General features: G+C 35.7%; 1 protein-coding gene across 1 annotated transcript in view; it reads right to left on the reverse strand.

Annotated features, from left to right (window-relative positions):
* Positions 1–327: 327 nt before the first annotated feature.
* SEC63 (SEC63 homolog, protein translocation regulator) overlaps positions 328–22953 on the reverse strand; it is a 55097-nt gene continuing 32471 nt past the window's right edge. Inside the window, exons 10-21 of the mRNA XM_079298712.1 lie at positions 20592–20724; positions 19355–19447; positions 15006–15160; positions 13053–13200; positions 11191–11273; positions 9500–9559; positions 9118–9276; positions 8082–8240; positions 7196–7297; positions 2282–2380; positions 1323–1427; positions 328–751 (exon numbers count right to left, since the gene is read on the reverse strand). Of these exons, the coding sequence (XP_079154838.1) occupies positions 608–751; positions 1323–1427; positions 2282–2380; positions 7196–7297; positions 8082–8240; positions 9118–9276; positions 9500–9559; positions 11191–11273; positions 13053–13200; positions 15006–15160; positions 19355–19447; positions 20592–20724 (1440 nt within the window). The 3' untranslated portion in view covers positions 328–607. The remainder of the gene's footprint in view (positions 752–1322; positions 1428–2281; positions 2381–7195; positions 7298–8081; positions 8241–9117; positions 9277–9499; positions 9560–11190; positions 11274–13052; positions 13201–15005; positions 15161–19354; positions 19448–20591; positions 20725–22953) is intronic.

The raw sequence follows: 22953 nt of genomic DNA on the forward strand, positions 1-22953 counted from the left end.
CCCTCTGGAATATATGGAATGTGGCATGGATATGATGCCAATTTGTAATGATCAAGTTAAGTAAAACAGATTCTTAAAGCTATGAATGATGTGAGCAGTATCACAGCAAAATAGTTAATGAATACCACAGAACCAATCAAGTTTGAAAGTTGAGCCAATGTTGCTTCAATCAACAGAGATTTGTAATGTCAAATATACCAAAACATTTTCTAAAATAAATTCCTAATGCAGAAAAATTGATTGAAAGTTTGCTCCTAGCTAATAGTACCTTTTATTTAAATTGGACCCTAAACTGATCAGACAATACATAGCCCACACTTTCGGACATTTATAATAAAAAAGCTTTTATTTTCAATTGAAACAAATGCACCATCCTGCACTTTGAAGGCTATAATGAGCCATAAGCATATTCCAAGGTGTATCAATGGCAACAGATTTGTTTCACCTCCACTGAGAAGTTACATAATGCACTCTTAATTGGTAAAGAAGATTTAAACTCAGCCTTCTCAAAGCTTCTGTACTGTGTTTCTTGGTTAATTGTACAAGTTCCACAGTCAGACCAAGAGTTTGCACTGTGTGCAGATATTGTAGTGAATCAATAGTTTGTTTAATCATCATCTTCCTCCTCTTCCTCTTCCTCCTCAAAACTGTCTTCAAAGCCCTCACTGTCTTCCTGGTCCTCATCACCCTCTATTGCTGTATCCCATTGTGGGTGATTTTCTGGCACTGGTTTTGCTTCATGAACTTCCAGCTGTAATAGGATAAGGAAAGAGAGGGGAAAAAAAGGTTATAGACAATAAACAGCAAGTTGGAAAAACAAACAAATCCACACACACAAAACAAACAAGCAACCCACAAAAGAACAATTTAAAAAACCAACAAAATAATAAAACAAATCCTATCCAACTACCCAAATCAAAAACAAAATCAAAAACTGCTTATAGAAACAAGGCATGCCAGATTTTTCCCATTAACTGGAGGAATCTAGGACTAAGGAAGGGCAGGGCAGCAGCATGGCAAATCTCAAGGTATAAAAAGCCACAGCCAATCCATACTGCAGAAACAAAATAAACATTAGAAAAACACAAATTAAAATACACATGTATGGAAAGCATCTTGAATCTTAGTCCTGTTTAATCCATCATAAAACTACCACTGTACATTAGGCAGAAACCATTTGTAAATTGATCCTTCCCACTTGTTTTAAAATTAGGATAGGTTGAATTCTTATAAACAGGTGTTCTTCTGGTGTTTTAATGACTACATGAAGTAGTTTTCAATAATACAATATAACACAAGTATATAACACAGTCAAGCATCACCTTCAATGGTTTAATCTGGTCCAATCCCATATATGAGTCTGATCTTAAATAAACTGTGTACTGATAGTTTCCAGGCTTGCCTGGTGCTGGGAACTTCAGCTCTACCTACAAAAGAGATTTCATACCATTAATTCTTACTGCTGTCAAATGACACATTGAAACAAGTACATGAGTCCTCCAACGAACAGTGAGCACTACTACAGAACAATAGAAAGTTCTAGTTTCTTACTAGGGACATTTCTTTGTATATCTCTATCTAATAAAATACCTGCAGTCCCAAAACATACCCAAACACAACACCTGCCATGAAAGCTGAACAATCACTGAGTCACCCAACCATTGATTTTTTTCTGAATCAGGCTAAATAACTACACTAAGTACATCATTTCACCCTGCTGTATGGTAAACCTCAAAAACCTAAACAGGTTAAAACACTTAGTCTGCTGAAAGTTTTATCTTAACTCTGATGTTATTTGAAATTGAATGTAACATCTAATTTGGACGAACAAATACATTAGTGTTTTCATTTTTCAGAAAAGTGGCAAGAACACTGCCAAAGGTTACAGGTTCAGTAAAGTTCATATGAGCCAAAGCTAATTAATTTGTCACAGTTTCTGCTATACAGAAAGAAAACACTAAATATTTCTAACAATTTGAATAAATTTAGGAATTTCACTGTGTATGAATACTGCTTTTCATAATCTTTTGATATCAGGGAAAAAAAAAAAACCAACAACATACTCCACAAAGAAAAAGTAATTTAAGATGACTTTGAAGTTTCTTTCTCCACTATCAATTTTCATAGTTAAAAGGCACTTCTCTCCTTTTATCAAGGGCACAAAATTTGTTTTCCATCTTAAGACATAAGTATAAAAAAATTAAAATCTACATGTATTTACATGCCAAAGACTTCAACAGTTTTGTAATAGCCCAGAAAGGAAACTCTCCAAGTACTTTACCTCTTCTTTATCTTTTAGTGTACAAACGTGATATGGCATACATATTAACATCTGCTCCTTCCGATCTGCAATATACAGCCACCACCATTCTTGTTTTTCCTTTCAGAAAGAGGAAAAAGAAAACAAAAGTCAAAAACTACCAGGATTATTGAACACGATGCCCCCACACTTTTTAACAGGCAATTAGGATTCACTGGTCTTTGTAATACAGAGAGAAAGGAAAGGTTTGTGTCGGGTGGCTTTTTTAGACTCTTGGATGTACAGGAATAAAATACATGGTGTACATTGTACACTGAAAGCAAACAGGTCATCACAAGAAACTGCTGGTCTCCAAAGGCTTCATTCCATGTATTCAACTTCAGCCACCATGTGGGACATGGAACCACTCTGAAGAATTGTGACCACTGAGGATTAACAAACAACTTCACACAATATAAAACAACTGCAGGTTCTTCAACAGAAATCCAATGTGAATAAAATGCTGAGCATATAAAGCAAGGAAAGTGTAAAGACAGATAAAGAACTCTTCACAGAAAACTCTTTTTCAGGCAAGTGTGCTCTGTCCCAGTGTTTCCCCCTCCAAAAATGAAATGACATTTGAATACACTGAGATTTCACTTGAAGGAAATGACTCAGTATCAGTCAATATTGATGTATATTTGTAAAGGATGCCCAACAACTGCTCTCTATCACACACAGATTTCCAAATAGCTGCAGCTCTCAAAGTTTTGCCATTGCAGATGCTAAAGCAGAGTTCCTAAATTAAATTAGTGGTCCTTCATACAAGACAGCAACACTATACAAAAACAATGTTCTGACTTCAGCTGAAATCTGAATTTTAAGACTGTGGTTCAGCAGCACAGACACAACCATTCTCAAATGGTAAACATAATTATTTAACATCATCTGTTCTTCATTTAAATGCTACACCTTTTAGGTTAATCTTCTGGCACTCATTTTAGGCAAAATCCACTTTGTTTTAACAGAAGCTGAAACATTTTATTGTGAAAAAAAATAGTTTAGTACTGCAAAGCAAGTTCTCTGCACATCCTTAAGCCTTTGTTTAAAACAAGTGAGAATAGTGAGGGACAAGAGGGAAGACTTCTACCTGGATATGAACAAGTATTTTAGTAGACAGGTAATAGTCACAACACCATAATCTTACCCTTCAGGGAAAAAAAGGGAATACACACATTCTTTCTGGACAACCCAAATGTTGAACTGTCTTTCAAACTAACTTTTACCCACCCCTGATGGTTTGGTAACTCATCATGTTTATAACAGACTGGAGCCCTAAAAAGTGCATCTTCTGACAGTCACAAGCCAAAGCTCCAAACCAGGGAGCCAATTTTCATACATTTACACCAAGAACAATCAGGCAGTTGCTTCAGTGTCCCATAAAAAGTGGTGGTTTAGTTTCATTTTTAATCTAACAGCATTAGAAGGACTGAATGAAAGGATGCAGTGGACTTTCAACATCACCAGTGAGCAACTTCTGAATTCCACACTTGGGAAGCAAATGCTGCTAGTATGTAGAATTTGAAGAATTTTTGTCTCTACTGGAAGACTTAAAAGTTCAGTAGCTATAGATTTTTTTTACACTTTAGAAGCCAGTGTTTGGGGATCTGAGATTTAAATCATGCATGTTGAAAAATTACAAAAGCCAAATTAACTCCTTTTTTCTTTTGAAGTGCCTAATTGTTATACTAACCACCACAATCTCACTGAAATATTCAACAATTTACAACAGCAAGACACTCACACCAACTAAACACATTGATTTGCACTCCAGTCCCAGAACAGAGAAATGTAAAATTAAATCAACATGTTAAATGCCCATTTTGAAGTATATAAAAGCAAAAGCATCACAGTGAAGCATCAGCATTCCCTTGTGCTTTTGGAATGGGGACAGAGAACATGACAAAAACCTATTCATATGCTATTTAAGACAGAATGTGTAGAATTCTAAATCCTTCTTACAGCTATTCCAAGTGATTTTCTTTAAGAAAAACCATCCCATGTGATTACAAGGCATAAGTTATTTTATCTGTAAGTTTTAACAGTAAATATATTGTCAATCTTCTTGACAGCTGTAGCAAAGAAGACTCTTAGGCAGTCGGAGTGTTTATTTCTTAGCCAAGAGGCCTCTAGGAATAGAAAGATGAACAGTATAAATAGTACAGATGAACAAGAACTACAAAAGCAAGATCCATTACAGAAATGGATAATCACCATTTTGGGCCTATGAGGACTGTGACCATAATAAAAAAGACCTGCAGTTGAATCAATATGCTATTTTTGATTTTACCAAAACACTGTGTGCTGATTTAGTATATATTGTTTTTCCAAAAAGAAAAAATTCCTTGCCTTTGAGAGTGAAAAGAAAGATCAAAATAATCAAATAGCTTTTCACAAAAAAAAAAAACTAGAAAAAAATAAGAGCCAAGTGAGGAAAAAATACCAGCACAAATGACAATCACTGATCTAAAGCTCAAAGGACTCCACAGAGTAAACTTTTTGGAAGTAAAGCTCCTGACCCCAAAGTGCCATCACTCTTTTACTGAAAGGACAACTGTGCAGGACTCTGATTTTCCTCTTGCTTATTGGGTGGAATTTAAAGCTTATGCCAGTGAGAATTTGGCAAACTAACAGGCAAGTGGGCAAAAAGCCCTTTAACAGATGGGTGCAAGGTTTGGCATGCCAGGGAACCAGTATGTTCATGAAATTGGAACACCAAGGCCAGTTCCTACCTACAAAATGTCAAAACTACAATCTGTGCGGTTTCTGGACCCATGGATGCAGGAGATCATTATTTAGGAACCTGCATAGATTAAAGACATCTCTGGCAGAGTAATCAACTGCCCCAAAACTTGGATGAAACAGCATTAAGGCTGCCTCCTGAGAACAAGTATTATTATGCCCAGCTACTACTCAAACACCTTTAAATTCTGGAACACAGCATTTTATCTTTAATTTTGTATCTCTGAACTGGCCATGACCACAGTACAAATAATACTCTGAATAACAGACAAAAAAAACAGAGTATGATGGGTTTTGCTCTTCAGATGTTGCAGATCAACTCTATCTGAACATGCTCCAACTGCAGCTACAGCACCAAGTACAGCTGCATTCAACTTCCATGAAATCAATGAAGAGAAGTTGGAAAATTTACAACTGCAGTACCATGAGGGGATATGTGTGTATCTTTCAAGTTCAAGCATTCAGATCAGCCCTAGATTTCATTTTAGCAGCAAGCTGTATTTAGTTTTTTTATCACAAAACCCATATGTAACTTGGCTACACACAGATGAAGCTTATGCAGCTTTATACACAGTATAAGAAAAGTCTCTGAAAGGACCCTCACTTCAGTAAAAGAGAAATACAAATTTTCAGCCCCCCTGAGGCAATGGGCATGGCATTTACTGTCTGTGAGCTTCAACTGATGACCAAAGGCAGCAAGGAGGTATTGAGACTCTGCAGCACATTTGACATGATATAAGGCAGCCAAAAGAGCAGAATGCCAGTACACCTTTTTACATTATGCTGGTGTACTGGTGAAAGCTGTATTGAGAGATGGGAGTACACCCAACTGCGAGGAAAATACAGCTTCAAGTTCAGCCATGACAAAACTAGATGTCAGCTAAGGCCTTCAGGAAGACAATTTATTCACCTCATGTCCTCTCTGGGTCTTTAACAACAAGTCTTGCTTCCCACAGTTTGATTTTTAATGTTGCTAGCAGGTAAAACCAGTAGGAACAATGTGATCATAATCATGTGGACAATGGCATATGTTTGCACATGCAACAAGCTGTACAGGATATAGACATGAAGAGCCCTGGGGACTGAGGAGAGGGAGCAAACATGCACAGTGTTTTCCTTTTCAATTCATGTTTTACTCTTTTTTTCCATCTCAGTTGTCTCCTTTAAACCACAAGAGAAAACATAAGCCTTGCATCTCACCCCTGTTATTGGAGATCACACAGTGAAAGTGAAGAGATCCTACATTAGTTCCTTAGTCAGACTGCAAGGAAGCAAAGAAAACCTCTAAACCACTGGCCAGGAAAGAAAATGTGGCCAAACACTCCTTCCTCCTTGCTTCAAACAGGTCACCTCAAGAACCTAACTTATCTTCCCAGAACACAAACCCCCCACTTGGAAAAATCCCCTTTTCAAGGTTCCACTGCTGCTAAGGGCTTCTCAGACAACTACTGAGTGACTAGCTGTTAGTGCAAGCAACTGATACATCAGATATACTTTCAAGACCAAAGGCTTCTGCAAACACACCTCAGCCTATACTGAGTCGCCACTCTGAAATATGTAATTTCCTCTGACACTCATCCACACTTGGACGTGTATTTTTGAGCTCTATAGGAAAGACTGTCCCACAGTTGACTTCTGCCACTTCCAGACTACGCTGTGGTGGAAAGAGCTTTGCCAACCAGCCCCATCTTCCATAGCTGCACAATCTGCTGCCACCACATTGCTGCATTGAGACTTCAAGTCAACCAGTAAGCCAAACTATCTGCTGATCCAAACAACTCCCAAATTCTCCTGTGAATCCTCATAATATAGGAGGGGGGTCAGAACTACCTCCCAGTCATAGGCACTTGCAGTTATATGTAGAGTTAAAAACACCCCAATATTTCACCTTAAGTTTTATAGTTTTAGGTTTTATACAGGTTTGCAAGTCTCTGAGAACTGGATAGAAAGAATAATGAAGAAAAAGGTTTTAGAGAAGTATCTGAAAGTATTTAATTTTATAACTTAAGACTTTATAAAAATAATACTAATTTTTTTCTCAGGCATTATTTTTTTTAAAAAGCCCAATATTCACAGTAAAAAGAAAAAAGCATCAATTAATTTATATTACTATTAATTTTCATGTTTCAGAACTGTAATTTTTCTATTACTGACCTCAGGAAAAAAAAGACTGTAAACAGGATGTGTTATCTTTGACTTCGTTTCAAGAAGGGCTCGCTCCTTTCTCTGTATACTTTGCTGTAATTCTTGCCATTCCTGTCAGAGATAAGGTTAAAGAATTACTGTGCACTAACCATCTTTAGCATTAAAAAGACAGAAAACGGTCCACATGACTGGTTCTCGTGCAATACTAACATAAAGGGAAAAAGCAGATCTGCAGGGTTTGCACACATTCTTCAAAACTCAAATCTACAACTCTACCTATAAACACTCTCTACCTCAGCCATAAGAGTTCTGATTACAAGTCTGATGATTCCTTTTCCATCAGCAGCTTAATCTCACCCTGTCTGGGCCATTCAGCTGTAACTTTTACTGTCAAGTCTTTTACTGTAAATCTTGTGGTGCAGAAAACATCTACCACCACAACATTTCACTCTCTTTTACACTATTACAGTTTCAAACAAATAACCTGACTTTACTGGAGTTTAGCAAGCATCTATACAAGTTTGTTCAACTATTGCATGCTTACTATGCACTTTGTAGCATAAAACAGCCACTGTAAAGAACACATTTCAAAGGAGAAACTTAAAAAGTTACAAATCTGCAGTGGATAACAATCACATTAAGCTGTAAGAAATTTTTTTCTCATGTCACTTCTAAGTTTTCTGACCATGCTGAAAAGACTCTTCACTAATTACTCTGAAACAAACTTGCAATGACAAAACCCTTATACCACAATGAGGTCTGAAAACCTCTGCAGAACCAGTATTACTCCTTCATCCTAGTGTTGCCTAGCCTGAGGGGATGCCAGAGGATTAAAATGCATTTTCTCTCAACCCCAGAGGCAACATTACCCTTCAAGAAAAAAAGTAAGGCTTACAGCTTCATCGTCTTTGTTTTGCTTCTCATCTTGTTCTCTGTCAGAGTCTCTGTCACTTCCATCATCTTTTTCACTTTGAGAGTCCCTGTTTGTTTCTTCTTCTTCAGATTCACTTCCTTTATCAGAGACCTCCTCCTCCTCTTCCTTCACAACAACTTCCTAATGGGAAAGAAAACAAAAACCCAACACCTCTAACTTAGCTTGTCTGCATTACTGTAGTCCACAGAATTCACAGCACCTGCCCTAAGCTTGAGTCACATGATCTACAACTCTTTTTGTGTCAGAGTTATATCTACAGTGTAGATTAATCCTTTTCACCTCATTTGCTAACAGGAGGATGGAAGGCATTTTCCTTCTCCATATTGCACTCGCAACAGGAATAGGAAAAACAGTATTTGATTCCCAGATTGGATGTTTCATCCGTGCAAGTGTTCAAGGCCAGACTGGATGGGGCCCTGGGCAAACTAACCTGGTGAGTGGCACCCCTGCCTATGGCAGAGGGGTTGGAACTAAATGCTTTTTTAAGCCAAATGACCTTTCAACCCAAATCATTCTATGACTCCAGGACTGCATTTCATAAAGTCTTAAGAAAATTGCAGAGAACTTAAAGTACCTACAACATAGCCCATGAGGCAGAGAAAACACCATGCAGTGGGAGCATAAAGTTACTCAAGATACTTAAATTATCAGAAAAAAGTCTCATTTTGGTTTTTATCTTTAAAGAAAAAGTAGAAGTTACAGAATAATTCACCTCCAAGAAGGCAGCATAAGAAGAACTAATAGTAAGAAGACACTGTGAAGCCAAATTTTTAAAATAGTTGAGCAGAATTTTCAGCAGGCCATTGTAAACATTACCATGGTGGCTCCCTGATTACTTCACTAGTAATTGTTAAATGTAGAGAAAGCAAACACTATTTTAGAAAATACACTTCACAAAAGCATAAACTGAAACTTAAGAGTCGAATACAAAACCCCCCATCAGATTATACATGATAAACTGAATGAAAGTATAAATATCATTGAATCCATGAGCTACCCCATTAGCTTGTTTTTGCTTCTGCTGTTTCTGTGGTTGCAATGAAGGTGGCACAGGTTTCTTTTTCAATGGCTTCTTTTTCTTTGATTTTGAAGCTTTCTTGGTTCCTTTATTCTTTTGTTGCCATCCTTTGCTCTTAACTTTGCTGGCATCTCCTTGCTGCAGGAAAGCAGTATTAAAATATTTATTCTGTTCATAAAATTTCAGTCATTCAACTGTACTTTAAGCATTTTAAGCTGATAACCAAAATTAGAAAGCACAGCTCAAAGGACACTTCAGTAGGCATTTCTGAAAAAAATGCTTGAGAAGTGCACAATTAGCAATTCAAGATCTGAAAGAAAGTTCTCTTTAATTAGAAGGGGAACATTCACTCTTCACTTACCCCATCTTCTGTTGGTTGCTCTTCTGCTGCACATATAGACTGCTCCTTTTCAAACACTTCCTGGTTAGAGAAAGATGTGAAAATTAATAATGCTTCTCTGTACCAAGAGCAAATTATTATTTCATATTTGAACTTAAACTAAATCACCTTAATCAGGTCTGAATATTTTACTCATGGCAAATTCATTTATCAGTGACAGACACAACAGGGAACTAACAGATCAAAATTAAACACTATTTCAAACATTTGGTCTCAGATTTTTCCATCACTAGTATTACAAAAAAATTTAGTAGCAACATGCCATCTTGTTCCAAAGAATCTACTTGGTTTCATAAAGCACAGAAATCCTATATCACAAAAGCAAGCAGTAGTAAAATGCTAATTCTGCTCCAGTTGTCAGAGCATTAAAAACTTCAACAGCTGCTCTGCTACTTAGGGACACAGAACAACAAATCAAACCAGAAACATGAAACGTTAAGACACAACACAATGTTAGTATTCTGTAGACTGGGACACCTCTATGTAAATGGATTTTTTTAATGCATTTCTTTCTTCAAAATATACTATATGCCATGAAAAAAAACCCCCACCCAAACAAAATAGTGACAGGGAGGTGTCGTATATAAAGACAGGATATACCACCACAAAAAACATGCATCATACAAAAGGCTGTCTCTCCTTTTACAGCCATATATGTGTTTCTATGCCAGACTGCCTAGTGGAGGTCACATAGGAAACATCTTAAATGAATTTTCACTATGTTGTTAGACATTTTAGTTTCTAAATACAGTTCAGTATCCTCATAATTTTCAGTTTCCTTCATTTTGCAATTCCAACATAGTGATACAGTGCTTTTACTATCTACTGCACCCTCAGCTACCACAGCATGAGCATATGAGCTTATATACACAGACTTTCTGCTGAACTGGCTTCAATAGTCTGATCTCAACTGTAATACTCAGGCTGTGTGCCTTACCTTCGAGGTCTAACTCATACCTCCTTTTTACTTAGACAATTATGTCATTAGTACAGATGCAAAAATTGACATTGCAGTCCTTGTCAGGTCAAAGTTTGTTTAGGTTCTGCATGTGTGAAAGTTTTTGCTCAAAGAAAGCCATTACTGCATTTTAAGCTAGAAAATAAGCAGAAGTCAGAAGTTTAACTACTAGGGTATAGTATTGTTTTGGTTATGCCTCACCGTTTCCTACACAGCAGTCCACTTTTTTCATGTGACACTGGTATACCCTTTATATTAAGTAATGCATATTCAGCATTCTGCTGGACTATGTTTCTCTCCTAAGTGTCTAGAACACCCAAGAGATTTGTAACATTATGAGCCCACATAAAGCAAAATCAAACACTGTCCTGAGGACTTGAGAGAATATTTTATTTTAGTTCAAGAACCAAGTTTCTGAATGTCTCTTTTCCTGTTGTCTACAAACCTCAGAGCAGTATCACTTGCCATATTCTTTTACCGTTCCCAAGACAACTGCAATGGGTCAGACTGAACTTTGATTTTATTCCAGGAAAACTTTCTCATTCAGAAACAAAACCATAAGGACGGGTTAAGAGCACAAGTTATCAATTTCAGATGTTAACCTCACAGTTATGTTTACAAAACAACCAGAAATGCCTTTTTACTAGTGTACACCTGCAGTTACCACGAAAGAACAAGTATTCTTAATACTTACTGCCATAGTCTGTCTTGTTAATGTGACCAAAACAGTGACAAGAGAACCTACTGTGATGTTATTGCTGTCTTCATCATCCAAAACTAGAGCAAAAAGAAAAGCAACACATCTATTAGACTTCTTTAAAGCCTTTTTCTCCATTAAACATTGCATCTGCTACTTCTAAACGTAAGCATTCAAATTCCAGAATTTTCAACAAAAAATAATTTCAAAGTATTATTTAATAAGTCTCTTACAACTTCAAATATACTATCAGAATGAGAGCTGGTAATTCAGCTACCTATAAAACTGCAATAATGAGTTTGAAATTTTGATTGCATGAAAGTTAGAAAATTCAAAGTTATAGCTGCTGTGGGAACCATAACCCTGCAATACTGTGCATTATATATTAAAGCATAAAACTTCAGAAACATGAAATATCACACATGACCAGAGGGACCCCATTATATTTGTTCTGGGAATCATAATTTTCATTTTCCTGACTTTCATATGATTAACAACTCAATTTCAATGCCACATTAACAATCATGCATTTAATTATTTTTTAAGGAGAAGGCAAAGGAAAATAAAAGAACAGCAATGATTAGTTTAACTAAAACATCAAACATACCCCACAGGGGAGCCACTGAGGAGTTTATACCTCCAGCCTATAAACTGGAGAATGTCTCAGGTAGGAGAGGAAGAGTTATATTCCAGTGTAGACATTTTATTTATTCCCTTCCAGTCCCTCCCTGAGAAAGCAGTTTTACTATTCACTACTCTTATATATATTTTATATAATGGCAATACTCAGCTAAACAGAAAAGCATCTGCATGTTTAATCCTTCACACCACATTTGAGTGCAGCTGTGTGACAAATGAAGACTCCAGGCAGGAAAATGTTGTTTGTCAAAATATGGGGGGGTACCTCAAGATTGAATTTTAAGCAGATTAACAAAACTGTATACAATCCTACGCTACAGTAACAAAGTTTTCTGTTTACTTGTTTAAAAATCCCAACAAAACAACACAACATTCAGAAACACCAAAATTAGCAGACATCTGCTTCCTTAACAGATACTTCTACAAACATTTGCTTCTCACAGGGGACTACACATAAGCCAAATTATAGTCAGGCTCCCTAAATAAAGCATATCACATTTTCAATGTGATTACTGCTATCACAATGAAAATATAAACTAGAAACAAGAATTAGAACAACCTTTCAAATATCACTCATTTACTAGCACTGATCTTGTACAAAGAAAAGGAGAGAGACCACAGAACCAATTCACTTCCCACTACAAAGCTGTCTAACAGGAACTGCTTACAATATACCTAATCTTCAGAGAGGGTGAGAATTATATATTCACTGAAAAAGTGCACACAAAACATAGCTAAGCATAGCTTGGACAAATTCTGCCAGATACAAAAACTATACCAGAATTATCACAAAGGAACCCATGAATATTTAGCCATCAGAGTCTCCAACTCAAAACCCTCACAAATGACTGCATGCTGACAAAAGCTGAGCATAAATTCTGGAATAAGCGTAAGTGTTTAAGATAGTTAATAAAAGTGGTATTTCAACCAGAATTCCACATTGCTCTTGAAATATTAAAATCAAAATACAAAATTTCAGATAAGCTCCTGTATGAGAAAATACTGCTGGCTTGGGAATACATGGAATGTTTCAATGTACTTCATCTGCTCAGACTGTAACTCTCATGCAGGAGAACCCACCACTCCAAACAAGTATGAAATTTCCAGGTCATGTAAATAGCAGCGAGTTGTGTTTCAGCATCCTCCAAAAGCTTACTGCCAGCAAACTATCAAAATGTCAGAAGAGTGACATACTCAGAACAAAAGGACCTCCCACTCACCCTGTGGTTTTATATCCATAGTGACATATGGAAAGCTGCCAAGGACAGCCATAACTTCTTCATATTTCTTATCTTCAAGGAAGTGCAGTAAATTGCGACGATCTGAGCCTTTCAAACTCACCAAATCCTGAATACTTTTGATTTTATACTGAAATAGAAAAAGAAGAAAGGAAATCCTGTGGTACCACAGAACACAGTCCACAAATAAACTCTTGAAAACACATCACTGGTGTCCCCACATTACTAATACATACAGACCATTACATTTGCTCTTATAAAAAAACCCACAATGTAGGAAACTGGAAAGCATATGCTTCAAGAAACAATAAACCAAAGAGTTTGCACTCAAACCTACTAAACAGAACTGCTTTGAACATTGGTGTGTTCCTTAGTATGTCACGCCCTAGAAATGTCTTTTTGTAGTTTCTTATAAAATTGTTATTTCAGACAGGTTTTTCAGAAAGTTGAGCTAAGAAATCCTACTAATAGGGCTTTTTATTTAGATACAATAGTTCAGTGCTTTCATATTTACATTAGCAGAAACAAACAAATGCAAGTTTAGGGGTTTTTTTGTACTGAACTGTAAACAAACCTAAATCCACTCCTTCTAAGATTTGCAGAGCAGAGCTAAAATGAGAAAACAAACATAGATTTGAATACTTGATCACCTCACCACTATAAATGCATGTGCTTTATTAAAAATAATTTCATTCATCCAGGTAGACTGATCATGCTGCCAATCTAGGGCACTGTATTTTTTAAGAACTCAGTGCATGTCATCCTGTACAAATTAGCCTAAAAAATCGGTGGTTTTCCTCTCCTTCATGGCAAACAGAGGTGGGATTATAATATAGCCAAATTACTTGGTTTTTTACTTAGTTACAATGCATATGTTAAAAAATACATCTAAAATTGCTTATTTTCTCCTATGTTCCCTGTACTTTAGGGCTGGATTTAAAGTCTTCAATGATACCTGTAGGAGAATCTTTTACTTTATCCAAAGGATATGACTACTTGCATATTTCATGAACAAGCATCTTCAGAGAGGATTAAAAAAATGCAGTACCTAAGAAGTCTTAGTCTTCACACTGACACTGAAGCATTTAAACACCCCTTAAGGCTGTAGGTAAAGCTAAATAAAATTTCCATCAGATAAAAAAGAATATTTTCAAGATTCACCCAAATTAACCACAGCAATAAAACGATCAGTAAAGTCAACAGCTTCCAGTAGAAGCAAAGTGCTGTTTTTAACCAGGCATTCCCAGAAGATACACTAGACTCAAACAAGCAAGCAGGTTTAAATGCAGAGACAGTTGGTGAAACAGTGAAGAAACACATGCAGGTATTCAGACAAGGCTATTCTTTTTTGTCCTTAAATTCTACAAATACCAACACTTTTTCAACTACAGTTACATAGCAAAACTTTATAAGACACCTTCACACAAAGGATCACAGAACCTGAAATGCTTCCCACAGTAACATTTTTTTTTTCTTTTATTAACCCTTCTGTGTAAGTTTCCATATATATTTTCAATCAAAGTACATTAAGAACAAAACGTAAAGCCAAACAAGCCCCCCACCACCTCCACCCCATCTCCAGAAAAAAAACAATCCCAGTAGGATATTCCAGACACATTCTGGAATAATATTAAATAGGAGACAGTACATTTTAATAAGAAAGAAATTGTTTCTATTGTTTGTTAGGTCAACAGAGTGATTTTACACTTATTTACACTTAACAGATCTCTGATCCTAATTCCCACCTCTTAACTGAGATGGACTTTAAAGAAACCAAAAGCAGACAGAACATCTAGGAAGTATTGTATTGAGTTCCCTAAAAATAAATCTATTTTTCTTCTCTTAGTTAATTCATGACTTTACTTCCTTAGCCACAAATAGGTAAAAGAAGACAGCATTTTAAGAGGTTGCCAAGTATCATTTGTATTTTTATACCTTTTTATGATTGGAAACTCTCCTCAGATTGTCCTCTTCAATGTGAGGCAGCTGTAAAAGAGGAGACTTGAACTGCTGAAGTCCCTGGACTGTCATCTGGGAAAGCTTCATGCAATTTTCCAAAGATCCCAAAGATGGAGCACGGAACTCCCTTTCTTGGGGAGAATGAAACAAACAACAAAATTTTTATTTTTTTTTTTATACTTTTTTCCAATGCATACCTGCATTACAGAAAACCTTATTTCCAAGCAAGAGATATTTTTAAATGTTCAGTATAATTAACTAGGCAGTGTTTTTACTCTCACTCAGCCACACAGACCAGCAGACATTTTCTTCCCTGTTTAGGGTGTCATGGCTGAACACTAAGGAAGGGAAAGACTTAATCTAACACTGTCTAAGGGAACAACTGCACAATGTATCTATGTAATTACTACAGACAAAAAATTCATAAATTTAGTTAAAAAAAACTGAAAGCAGCCTCAAAACAAACTTATTTTATATTTGTATGTTTTATGTATGTGTGTGCATAACATGTTTAGTATTTATCATTAAACATTAATCTTTTGCAATATAATACATTATTCATAGTATTTTCATCTTGAAGAATGAACATATAGGTAGCAGCCTAACATATGCAAGAAGAAAACTATATTTATAATTGAAGCTAAGCAGAGAATATTATGTTAGAAGGCAGTAAGAAGAGCTGCAAAAATATCAAATTTATGACTTTATTTATAAACTTATTGATTAAAAGGTGCATCTGAACAAACATCTGACTTTTCTTTTAGAAACTACCTATAATTCTTTTCATATTTTACTGTACAAAAAGGCCTACATTCATAATTAAAATGATTATGAAGTAAACAAGGAGAAAAAGTCCTAGCCAGAACAGAACAACAACAAAAAAAAAAAAACCAAAAAAAACCCACTTAGCAATTATTAATCTCATCACATCTGCAAAGAAATGAAAAAGCAAGGCAGACACAAATTTCAACATAACTATGACAACCATTCATGCATAAATAAAACTTCTCATAATCCCTGTTTAGAGAACTCATTTCAGAGCACTTACTATCTTGCTGCATATTTCTAAGCAGGTATGAGGGTATGCACATGAAAGATCACTGCTCCCTCTGCTTCAGCTGCCCCTCTCCTCTTCAAATTGTCTGTTTCTTCACTAATCACACCAAGCTATAAATACCATCAGCTATCAAACCAAATTACATGGAAAGACATGGGACAATTATATGCAATGCAAAGAGAAATATAACACACAAATGGAACTACCTGGCTAGACACACAGGTAACTAAGAAAAATGTCATTTCGACTTAAAAAAAAAGTAGTAATGGAAAGATTAATGTCCCAACCAAGTAACACTACATTTACTTTCCATCTTACTCAGCTTCCACCTCCCCTGTAATTTTTTTTGGCTGCTGCTGCTAAGGAAAGTCACAGGATTTTTTTTTAAGTTAAAAAAACACACTGCAAACCAAGTCAATAAAAGAATCCTAAATAATTTCTGACAAACTGTCTTTTGCAGGAAATTCACCTAGAGCTTTGAGACCACAGAGTACTAGTCAGAGTCAAAAATATTCTCTTTCTTAAAGGATTGACTCATCATCCATATAACAGTAGAAAAGTATTTTAAAGTTGGAAAATATCATCTTGCTTCCCCGAAAAGAACACAGGTCTTTATGTTCCCTAAGTGGACCTGAGGACAGCATAGCTTTTAACATCCCCCAAATGCCCCTACCATAGAATTAATGTCATTGCTGTACCTACTTTGACAGCTTCTGATTGTCAAATTGCACAATACAAGATGACCTCTAATGTAAGGTTATTAAATTGACTCAAAATATAAAATCATAAAATAGTTTGCATTGACCTCAAATATCATCTAGTTCCAACCCCCTGCCTTGGGTAGAGGGACACCTTCCACTAGATCAGGCTCATCATCTAACCTAGCCTGAACACTTCCAAGGATGGGGCACCCACAGCTTCTCTGGCAACCTGTGCCAGTGCCTCCCCACCCTCACCAGCAAAGAATTTCTTATCTAAAACCACCCTCTTTCAGTTTAAACCCAATATATGACATTAAAGTAGTCAATCCCAAATTTAAAAGCAAACTTTAGTTGCTTATGAAGGGCTGGCTTATACCTGGGTTAAGCCACAACCTCTTCACTACTCTGTAGCTTCCAAGGAATTAAGGAATGTGCATTGACTGGACAGCTGAACAGATGCCTAACTTCTGCAGGTACTTAGTGGAGCACATTCCATGTTTTTGGCAGCAAACACCTCACTTGGCAAGGCACCTGTCTACTTATCATACTTAAGGATCATCTCAAGGAAGCCATGAAAATAATTTACAGCTGCTGGTTCTCAGGTATCAGTTAAATTGTCACAGAACAAAGGAAGTAAGCAAGAGATGACACAAAGCAAAACTAAAATTCATATCAAGTGTCTTTCTTCAAAACACCTGATTACAAGGTAAGCATAAATTGTTACAGACATTTTTAAGCTTCTAATAGTAACAAAAACATTTCAGAATATTTGAAAGACAGCAAAGCAGCACAAAATCACACTTCTCATCCCACTATCAATTTAGGTTTCACAAAGGATGATTTGTACCCAAAATATTTCTTTAGATAGTATTAACACATGCCACTACCTTTGTACTTTCAGAGAGTCAGAATTGCTAAAAAATCTATGACTAACTGTAGCATGTGATCCTTTTATGTACTGTGTCAAGGTTGATTCAGGTGAAAATTAGAACTAACCCCAAAACCAACTGCAGTTGTTTTAAGCCACTTAAAGCAGTCTCTTAAAAATTTCAATACCTAACTTCAATTTTATTAATCTTAAAAAAACACAAACCACACAAAACCAAACCAATGCCACCATTACAATTTCCAGCTGTTTCCCAGGGTGATACAGTTCTCCCTACTTGCAGTCATCAAAGACAGGGTCAATGCATTACAAAGTTAAAATCTTAAGTTCTGGGAACTTCAAAGTAATTTATGAAGAACAAAGCATCAATAAATATTTATTTTACCATCAAATTAAGAAAGTATATCTGCATATAATCAGAACTAGAGGAAAAAAATACAGATACCTGAAGGTCATTTCAGTTGCAAAGTATATCAGGCACTCTGTTCAGTATCTTATTTCAGCTTTTACAAGAACTAGAAGAGCTTCTCATTTTTCAAAGATTTCTAGTTCTGTTGCATAAAAAAAAAAGCTTCTGCCTATGTTATTTTCGTTTTATTTTGCACAAGAGAAAACAACTATTTGCTAATTGACTAAAATATACATAGGCCATCTAGGCCATCTTAAAAGATGCCTTGAAGTACTTTACAGTACCCTGGATGTTCAGTATTTTTTATAAAATACTACCCAAATTAAAAAAAAAAATAATCTAAGCACACAACATCCTCATCTGCTCACATCCCCTCTCACACTTTATTTTGTTATGTAGCACAATTTCCAGCACCACTTGCAATAGTTCTAGAAAGATCTTTCCCAAAACCATTCTTACTAAAAGGCTATCAATGCTCATTAAAGGAGCTTTGGTCTACTAAAAGCAGTAAGTACTGATCAGATCTGACTGAAACAGATCAACCAGTAAGTATTGTTTGCTAGCAAAAGAAATGGTCACCAGTTTGACATAAAAATATGCCTTGACTATGTTTGGTGCAATAAAGGAATGATATCCAAGTCTTTGCTCCCTTACACTGCCAGGAACCATCTTCTGAGTAACTGCCTTTTTACAGTTTTCTTTTGGAAAGAAAAATGCCTAAATATTCTATTTCAATTAAATTATAATTTCTATGGAAATTACAGCTAAGAACCTGCCCCTACTAATTCAGAATAAAACTACATAGCAGGCTAAAAAGCATAGAATTCTGATATGGAGAAATATAAGAAATATGAGTAATATACAAAGAAATAATGGCAAAGAAATTATCTAAAAAACAAAAGGCACACAAGATGAGAGAAAACACTGTAGAAATGTAAATGGAAAGAACACAAGTCTTATACTAAATGCTTTTCTACTAAAAATGAACCACATCTTCAAGAAAAGGTTTTCAATTGCAGTTAAGGAGAAACTTTAATTACAAAAATTACAAGCAGGGGACATATTCAGGATTTCAGAGCAGAGCTTGGCAGCAGCAGTAGCATTTCAATCCTCAAAATAGAGAACTCTCTTATTACAATAAAAAGAGCAAAAGCACATTTAGGCATTTCTAAATATCTCAGGTTAAGTTTCCCACAAGAACCAAAGACTTCATGAAGTATCACAATGAAGAAATGTATTTACTGAGTTTAATTATACAGTTTCTTTTCTTACCTTCCCTGCTTCGAGCCATTATTATTAGTTGGCAGATCACATTAATCATTTCTTGAAGTAGTGCAGGACTCTTCTTAAGGATAAACTGCTGATCTGTAAGATACAACTGGCTGCAATTATGCTGTACTACTTTTAGGAAAAACAATCAGTTCACATGAACTGGACCATTTAATGGCATGGTCTTCACTTCTATTCATTCTTGTATTACCAAAACTGCCACTTATTCTCACTGACACATCCATCTGTAACATTCCTTTAAAAAGCCAAGAAAATGAAAGTGCTAAGAGGAAACAAATTTTGTCTATGAGCTTTCACACCAAACAAAACAATACTTATTAGATCCATCTAACAAGAAGCAACATGATGGCATAGAAAATTTACCAGTCATATTAAAATCACATGAATTCTTTAGGTAATCACAGGTTAAAAACAGGATTTAAATTTTGAGTCAAACACCAGTTGAGCAAAAAAACATTATTTGCAAGATACCAAATTATTTTGAATGCAGTTCTGTGATGTTCTAAGTACAAACAGTAACTAAGTAAAGGTGAGATATTTTTCATTACTTTTTAAAACTGATTTTTTTTTTTAAAGGAACTGAAAAATTTTAAGCAAAGCATTTTCTCTGGTTTGTTGATTTGGATTTGGTTATTTTTTTATTTCCATTAAAATGTAGAACATCTCAACTTTGCCAGTCAGCATGAAACTATGACTTTCATGGCTGAAACTAAAGAAATGCATTTAGAAACATTTCAGTTTGAATATTTACAAGTATTAAAAATTCCAAAACACAAACCCAAGCTCACAGGTAACTGATATTCAAAAGTTCTAATCCTGTCATCTTTGTTTCACATAGCAGACTAAAAACCTCCAAAAAGAAATATACAGGGAAATGCTATAGAGAGCAACATTATGCTGATCTGGGATTTCTTTGCTCTGAAAAGCAAATTTACTTCACGTTTAACTTTTTATTCTATTACAAAAATCAAAAACAATTTATCTAAGCCATAGTTACAGCCAAAGGCATTAAAGTAAAACATCAGTCAGTATAGCAGGGTTGTCAGGAGAGTGACTAAATGCTCTAAAATATCATTAAAATTGAAAAACTAAGCAGCCTCCATAGAGACTATTGTGAAGAGATCCATTCAACTCTTTATAGCACAAGAATAAAAAAGACTCTACCATGCAGCATCTTGCTCTGTTTCCAGTAATATCTGATTAGGGGAGAAGCCATTACCTTCTTCAAGAACCTCAGGAACTTGCATCCGGGCAAGATGAGTCAACAGCAGAACTCTGGCTTTCAGACTGTAAGGGTAGGTGAGAGGAGGCTCATTCTTCTTTAAATTTATGCCACCAATTTCTCTGATTAGCTAAAATAAAATAGTTAAACACAAACAGCTAAATTAGCTATTTTATTGCTAAAGACAAGCAAACACAGGAGAACACTTCAGAAGGGAAAAAAAAGTATGCTTACAAAAGCAAGAGTTTAAGTAACTTTTCCTTGGAAATTTCTGTAGGGATGAACATTAGTCAACACAACCCAGCTCCAAAAAGTGTCTTTATATGCCTTCTTTCAATGTGCAAACAAGGAGGGTCATAAAGATTTGCATGCAAGAAACTTGTCTGATGTAAAGACAAGTCAAGTAAATTCGTTAAGTAAATTTGTATTGACAGATAAATATTTTTAATATCTGATTTTATTGGCAAGGTTTACTAGATTCAACCATATTTTTAAGGCATTTACATTGAACTTAATATGCACAAGCAACAGCAGCACCTCAAGACCTTTCACCCATCTAAGATATAGAAAACTTCCCTAGGAATAATTTCAGGTAAAACAGGAAGAAGGTTTACAAGCCTGAAATCCCTGGTAGGCTGAAGATCAAGTATTCTAACTTCTTTATACACCACACCAGCTTGAAAAAAGCACTGTGTTCTTTACTCAGGATAACCTTTCCTGATCCCCACAGGACCAAGACCCACAGTTCAAACAGGTCTAAGTAACAATAGCTCAGATAAAGTAGCATTAGTACATGGCCCAGCAGCTTCACTTTTTAGCTCAAAAAGTTACCTGAAGAGATAAAAATTCCAAAATCTCAAGACAAAAAGAGAACTTTGGATATCAACAGCTAAGCTACACCAACCTTTGACCAGTCTCTCCCCATACTCGAAAAAAGATCTTCTGACAAGAAGTTTCTTACAAGCACATCCTGGTGTAACCCCATATCAAGAGCAGTAAAACTTGGAAAAGAGAATTTTGTGAAAAATGGGAACATGGATCATGGCCCCAAAAGCACAATACACTAGCAGAACTTATAAGCAATATCCTTTTGCACTGATGCTTCAGTGAACTGTTCTGCCATATAGTCAGAAAAAAACCCACAAATGACACTGGTACTGGACCTTTAGAAAGGGAACAAAATCTGTCATAAAATGCAGCCATGCACTTGCATACTAACAAGAACTGCAGGTCAAAGATGGAAACCTGTTAGCTGGAAAACAGAAATACCTAAGATGGGAAAATTCTGAAAGCTTACTGATCCCACTCTAGTTGTACTAAACATATAAAACAGCCATGGAAAAGAGTATGCTCTAAGTTATTCCATGCAGAAATATACCAACTAACACACCAACTAAGGCACTGTTAAGACTTAACACAGAATATTTGACAATAGTTAACAATTCTAAAATTATTTTAAAAATTGTAAAATTTAGAAATCTATCTACTGAGAACAGTACCCTGTTCAGCACATAGCAGGAGGAACAAAAAGAGGAATGAAAGACAGCAGCTTTTCTAGTTTAGCAAAATAAAGACAAAAAGATAATTAGTGGGCTATTGCTTCTGTCTACAGATGCATAAGGATATATACAGCAAGAATTGTTAGGACTCCAGAATAGTGATGATAAAAACCAAGGACATAAATTGGTCACAAACAAGATTCCTAATCACTAGAACAGCACATTCTGGAATAGCTTCTCAGCAGGATATGGTTAGAGAAGGCTTGACTGCCTTTTAAATAATGAATGATGAAATGTAAAAGGCCTTGCAGAATGCCAGGGCTGGCAACAGCACGGGCAAAGAACTATTGATCAGGGTGATCTTTCCCAACCTTTTGCTCCCATTGCTGAAAAACCCGACTTTACTGGAATTCCTTCTTCTACTCAAAGTACACAACATGATAAAGAATTTGTAAAAGAGACAATTAAGTAAAAGAAAATAATACTGGGATACCTCTTCTATCTAGGTCACATTTAAAACATGAAAATTAAATTGTGGGCATGCAAAGGTTAAATCTGTGATATTATTTATCCCTCTTTTTGCCATTCATTTTCATTGGAGCATTTTGCAGACTGTGCTTTAAACTTCTTAAATCCAAGTGTTAGTTTCTGATAAATAAGAATTTATAAAACTCTTAGAAAGTCTAATTTGCCATAGTATGTATTTATGGCATCTCTGATGCCATTGGAAACACTGAATGAAAACAAATATAAAAGGGAAGCAGAGGGGAACAGATATTCATGGAGGAATCTTCACCATATTTAAAGATATTACTAATTCAGACATCAGATAATAATTCTATTTTACTGTTAATGCACTC

This window comes from Erithacus rubecula (assembly GCF_903797595.1).
Source record: "Erithacus rubecula genome assembly, chromosome: 2".
In the NCBI taxonomy this organism is placed as follows: Eukaryota; Metazoa; Chordata; class Aves; order Passeriformes; family Muscicapidae; genus Erithacus; species Erithacus rubecula.